At 48.4% G+C, this 5,869-nt stretch overlaps 2 protein-coding genes across 3 annotated transcripts in view; one reads left to right on the top strand and one right to left on the bottom strand.

Annotated features, from left to right (window-relative positions):
• The window catches only part of impg1a (interphotoreceptor matrix proteoglycan 1a), a 21,255-nt gene extending 18,197 nt beyond the window's left edge, over positions 1-3,058 (bottom strand). Inside the window, exons 1-2 of the mRNA XM_008397018.2 lie at positions 2,975-3,058; positions 787-993 (exon numbers count right to left, since the gene is read on the bottom strand). Coding sequence (XP_008395240.1) covers positions 787-993; positions 2,975-3,041 — 274 coding nt within the window. The 5' untranslated portion in view covers positions 3,042-3,058. The remainder of the gene's footprint in view (positions 1-786; positions 994-2,974) is intronic.
• Positions 3,059-3,075: 17 nt separating this feature from the next.
• The window catches only part of mei4 (meiosis-specific, MEI4 homolog (S. cerevisiae)), a 52,437-nt gene continuing 49,643 nt past the window's right edge, over positions 3,076-5,869 (top strand). The window contains exons 1-2 of one of the 2 annotated variants that reach the window (XM_017302151.1): positions 3,076-3,162; positions 4,515-4,612. The gene's annotated coding sequence lies outside the window, so the exon portion shown is untranslated. Of the gene's footprint in view, positions 3,163-3,613; positions 4,613-5,869 lie in introns of those variants that run through there. The other variant, XM_017302150.1, reaches the window with a different exon arrangement.

The raw sequence follows: 5,869 nt of genomic DNA, 5'->3' as shown, positions 1-5,869 counted from the left end.
CTCTCAGCTAGCCTTGTTAGCTCTCAGCTAGCCTTGTTAGCTCTCAGCTAGCCTGGTTAGCTCTCAGCTAGCATGGTTAGCTCTCAGTTAGCCTTGTTAACTCTCAGCTAGCCTGGTTAGCTCACAGTGGTGACAGTTTAGCGGCAAGATAAATAAAACGTGGACTGAAGTTTCCGATTTAATATCTGAGGTGAAAAGAGCTAATTGAATTCGTTGTGGAGGAGTTTTGGGACGTCAGACAGGATTCTCCCTGATGGAGTTCAGGCTGCAGAACCTCCGGGGGAGGAATGGCTGTGATGTGACGAGGAGCGGAGGAGGAAGCCGCCGTCTGCAGAACAGCAGGAAGAGACTAAAGCAGGAACCTGATCAGATGAAACTATCAGCTGGTGAAGCTGCTCTCATCATCCAGCCATGGCATCATCATGCTGAGGCCAGACTCGAGCACAAGCCTGATTTAAAAGGACAAACCGATATGAAAGTCTTGCATATGATCATGTCAATGTACATCAGGAGTGCCACAAGGCTGTGCATTAGGTCCAATTCATTAGAACATCTGCTGATGAAAACAAAACAGGACATTACAGGTAAAAACAAGGGAGAGCACCTTGAAGCCGCTCGGCCTCCGGTACTGGTGCCACCTAAACCCCGCACACGCCAAGGAAAGGGTTAGGCAACGAATGCATGAATCCCTCGCCCACAGAACCAAACCATTACAGTTTCCCGATTGGTCAGTTGAGTCTTCCTCCCTGTCTGAGTGTCTGAGATCTGGGTAGTTTCATCTTTTACCTCTGAGTTGGTAGTAGGCCTGGTGGCTGGCCAGAACTTCGTCGACGCTCTCCTGGGAGCAGATTCTCACTCCAGGCTGCAGAAACACCGACCGCCGGGATCTGCGCCGGCTCGACTCCCAGGCTGAAGGTTTGCTAGATGATTTCAGTAGGTCAGCCAGATGCAGCAATCCTCCAGACTCCACGCTGTGCGCCGCCGCTCCGCCATCTGCAGGGGACAGGAAGGGATCCGGTCAGCGTGAGAAACCAGAGACCAACCAGCAGGGTTCCCTACGGAGCAACGAGCTACGGAGCAACGAGCTGCTCAGCAACAAGCAACTTCCCAGCAGGTCAACCACCCAGCCTGTGCAGCAACAAGTCTCCAGGACAGAGAAACCTGACAGGAAATGTATGAATCTCTGCTGTAGAAACCAGATATTTATATTTGTTTGCAGCTGTGACTCAAACTAAGTCTTCTTGTAGTCAGAAGTCCTTTCTCCTCACTGAGATGAAGGTTAAATAGACGGGTCCATCATTACGAAGGAGGTTCTGGTCCGAATCGTTTGGGAAGGGGAGAGCGTAGCCTCCCCCAGAGAAACCTGGTCTTGGAAAGGAGGCGGCGACAGATTGTTGAACCTGGGGATCAGAGGAAGCATCTGGCTAACATCCTGGTTACGGACCGGTGGACCACATCTTTACTCAGAACCGCCCAGAAGGTCCTGCAGTCCGGTCTGTGTGTGTTCTGTGGCTCCGGGGAAGGATATACTTGGGATGGTTGGAAGACCATCGGGTAACCACTCCTGACCTGATCTTACAGCAGTTTGGGTCTTCATGGGTCTTCAAACCGTGGTCTGGAAGAGACATTGTCTGGTTTGGAACCTCGGGGTCTGATTTGTAGTTTATGCAGAGGAAGCGGTTCTGTCGGCTCCTTCGGGTCAGGACCTTCTGGGGTCAGTGAAGTAGTACGCAGATGAGTGAGAAGCAGCTGGGATGAGGGACAGCTCCTGCAGCTTGTTCTTGATCAACTCTGGGCCGAAGCTGTTTCCTGGTCGTGTTGGAGAACCGTGAAGCTGCTGCAGAGACATGTGAAGACTTCCTAGGAGGAAGAGAAACCCGGTTGTATCATCCTTCAGTCAAACAGCCAAACCTTCTGCTCTTGTGGAGGAAGTGTTGGCCTGAAGTCTGAGTCGGGGTCTTCACCTCACCGGATCGTTGTTCCTCTCCAAGCGCCATGGGAGTCTTTGAGGTTCCGCCAGAAACTTTTGGATCTCAGGGAAAAAAGTGAATTGGATCACAATTGAACAAGAGCTGCTTGTTCTCCATTTGTCGACATTCTCTTCCCCGCGGGCAGAGAGAGGCAGACGGAGCAGGAGACCTGCAGCTGGAGGTTCGATTCATCCATCCATCTGACATGACGGGAGAGATCAGGCAAGTCAGGGTAGGGCGACCCTAACCCTAACCCTAACCCCCAACCCTACTAGTTTTGGCCGACAGAAGTTACTTTATGACTTTTCGCCCCCTGATGGCCGATGTGAGGTACGGTCCTGAATGTGAAACTCCATCATGTCTTGTTCTTATTCTCTCAATCTTTGTCTGAAGAGCAGAACTGGTTGTTCAAGTAACTGAAGGTTCTGCAGTTTTCTCTCATTTTCTCTCGTTTCTGCCTTTTCTCCTGCATCAACGGCAGAAAGTTTCTTTTCATCAACCTTTCATCTCAGAGCAGTGAAGAACACCAGTCACGGTAACTAAAGAAAAACGAGGCGTGCAGCGTTTCAGTGAGAGTGTTATCTGTGTCCACGAGTGGAGAGCAGTGAGTGAAGTTCTGCAGCATTACTGCCTAAAAGGGTTCGGGTCTGACTCCTTATGGCCACTCCAACTAAAAATAACAGCACTGGTTGCTTTTCAAGGGTGCTTGCAGCAAAAGCATCTGTTAAACAAGAAGGTTCAGCTTACACAACCAGAGTGGAGCCGATCCCCACCAGCAGCTCAGACTCTGCCCGTCTTTGGAAGAAGACAAAGTCTTTTCCTTTCGCTGCCATCAGCTTCTGACTCACCAGCATTATGCAACCCTAATAGGCTTTGCTTCACATTGTGACCAAGTTTAGGTGTCTTCAGTGAAGCTTTTCTTCTATCTAACCCTCTAGCCTGTTGATTTTATTTGTTCTGTACCTGATTAATAAACTCTGAGCATCAGATGGAAAGAGCTTTACCTCTGATTCCAGCTGCTGGTGACGTGATGGCCAGCAGCAGCAGCAGGAGTCCAGCAGCCTGAAGCATGGTGGCGCCGATGAGGATCTGAAATGTGACCAGAAATGACGCGGCCGACTCGATCAGAGGAAGTTGATGGGAGCTGTCTGCCGCGCGTGGAGGGAGACGGAGGCGAGTGAAGAGCCAACAGGTGAGTCCAGGAGCAGAGCGGCGTTCTGCTCTCAGAGCTGGACGTGTGGCAGGAGTGATGAGGTTAAACGAGTGTTTCTGGAATAATCAGTTTATCTGCTGCTCAGACGTAATCCTGCTTCACCCCGTGGCCCTGCAGGCAGGCGTCATCCTGTTAGTGGCTTTCTGGGGGCAACTGTCACGGCCTCTGCTCCCCCGCTGGGCCGGTACCGGCCTCAGCTCCACCATGGCTTCCCCAGCAGCCCTTACTGGTTGCACTGGGTTCCTCCTCAGGCAAACGGCAACGCAGTCTGCTTGAGACTGGGATACCCTGCCGTCAGGAACTACTGAATACTTAAAGCCTGACTTCAATGCACTTTCATGCTTTTGCAACAAATCCAATAAGTCCTAAAGCTGATTTCATTATCAAAGAATGAGAAGCTGTTTCAATAAGTAGAGAAAGATTAATCTTTGTCTTTAAGTTTCTTTATTCAAAGGCAAAAGTGTTTGAAGTCTCACTGAGCGCAGTCAGGAGACGAGCCCTGAAGGACACATCGTTATATAGTCACAGAGACGGAGACCCTCCCAGTCTGATCTGACCTCTACTGCCAGATGGACCAGAGACACGCTGACCCCTCCTCATGAACTATCTCACCTCTTGGAGGAGATGATTTTATGGCAGGAAAGAGCTGATAAGGATTTCAGGAGGAACTTCTAACACTTCTTTGTCAGTTCATGGGTTCAGCTCAACTACATCCCACACATCAGTCCTTTAAGACAATCATCAGATCAGGCGTTTTACCCAAGACGTCTTCAGGTCTCTTCTGCCATCACGGCTGTAGAAACATCTAAACATTATCTGCAAACTTGTTTAATGGACAAACACATTTTGCAGAAATACAAAAAGCAGATATAATCAGTAAATAAATGGTAAAAAGTGTCATCAGTTCCTTCAAGAATGAAATAAGACTGAAAATGACATTTTCTATTTCACACTTGAGCTTAAAGTGTCACAGAAGAGCAGCAGACAAATCAAATGTTTGTTTCCAGAGTAAACAGGAATCTGAGTCTGACAGGTAATAAAACCTGACAGAAACATTTTCAATTATTCATCCTGGACTCAGCAGCAGCTGCTTCACTTCAGGAGGCAACAGCAAAACCTCCCTCAACAAGGTTTCTGGGTTTTTAGTTCAATTAATTAAAAAGCTGAATTCACTATTCAGAGTTAATTATTGTTCTGCTTTGCCTCCGTTTTCAATAGAAATGTGCAGCTTGAATGTGAGAAATTACAGAATCTGTAAAAAAAACTTTCATTTTCTCAACAAATTGTGATTTTAGGTGAAGCAATGAACCGTGTTCTGTTTGGACCGCCAGGTCTCAGCCACCCGGGCCATCAGAACCAGCGTTCAGAGACGATCCAGGTCACAGAACCCTGGACTTCACCCAACAGTTATCATGCTTCCCACTTCCAGGTGAGCGCTGAGGTCAGTTCTCAGTTGGTTCCTCCGGTTCTGCTGTTTTGTCCTGTTTATGTGATGAAGTGGGGAAAGTTGGAAGCCGACTGCAGCTCCTGTCAGGCTCAGGCTTCCTGAAGTTTGTCCATTTTTGAGTTGCTGTGCAGAAGCAGATTAGAAACCAGTTTTAATCTGATGGTTTCGCTGCTGCCAGGCTGCATCTCTGTAGTAGTAGTGAGATTAGTAGTAGCTGCTGGGATTAGTCTGTCGTAGCTTTAGAGACGCTACGAGATGCAACAGAGCAAACAGGAGGCTTTCATCACAGCCAGGATCTGTTGGTGCAGGTTCTGGTCCTGCAGGTTCTGGTCCTGCAGGTTCTGGTCCTGCAGAGCTGCAGCCTTCAGGTGTTCATGTTGGCTGAATGAAATCTCCTCAGATGTTTCAGAGCAAAAAGATCATCTGGGCGTTTTATTAAAGAAGCTCCAGTCACCATCATGTGGATTCATGGACGCCATGTTAAGAACCTGGTTGGACTTTCTCTCAGAACCAGACCCAGACAGGAACAACGGGCAGTTAATGGGTTCAGTCTGGAACCTCTGCTGACCTTTGCCACCAAAGTAATCCGTGCCGCCGTCTGTTCAACCCAAACAACAACAACAACCCGTCTCTGGTCTCGTCTGTTTATCTGCCTGCTGGTTCTGACATGACTCCAAGAAAATATCCTGCAATTTTCAAGAAAGTTCTTGAAAAGTGCCTCTTGGTAATGTTCAGACCCGGAATCCTGACCGAATCCAGAGAGCCGGCGGTTGGGATACTGATGGTCAAGATTAGTTGAAACTGTAACTTTTACTAGAGAAAGTTCTGCTGTTTCCAAAGACGTCTGAGGGCAAAACATCTTTCTGTTGGTCTGAAAGACTGAAAGACTGAAAGACTGCACTGATGACACACAGCTCTACGTTACCATGTCACCTGGTGACCTTTGACCCCATCCAGGCACTAAATAGATGCTTAGAACAGATACGTGTGTGGATGTGCCAAAGCTTTATCCAGCTAAACAGAAACGATCTAGAGTTATAGATCTAGAGGTTCTGGTTCTGGTTCTAGAGTCAACATAGCTTCAGTTATTAGAACTAAAAACCAGCGATCAGCCCTAAACCTGGGAGCAGTGATGACCTCTGACCTCTGACCTGACCCTTCGGTTCCTCAGTGGACCTTCTAGCAGCTGCAGAACATTTCAGGCCCAGAGGACGAAAGTCTGAGACCAGAAACTTTGAT

This window comes from Poecilia reticulata, linkage group LG21 (assembly GCF_000633615.1).
Source record: "Poecilia reticulata strain Guanapo linkage group LG21, Guppy_female_1.0+MT, whole genome shotgun sequence".
NCBI classification, from domain to species: domain Eukaryota; kingdom Metazoa; phylum Chordata; class Actinopteri; order Cyprinodontiformes; family Poeciliidae; genus Poecilia; species Poecilia reticulata.
This window is presented reverse-complemented; position numbering and strand designations above follow the sequence as displayed.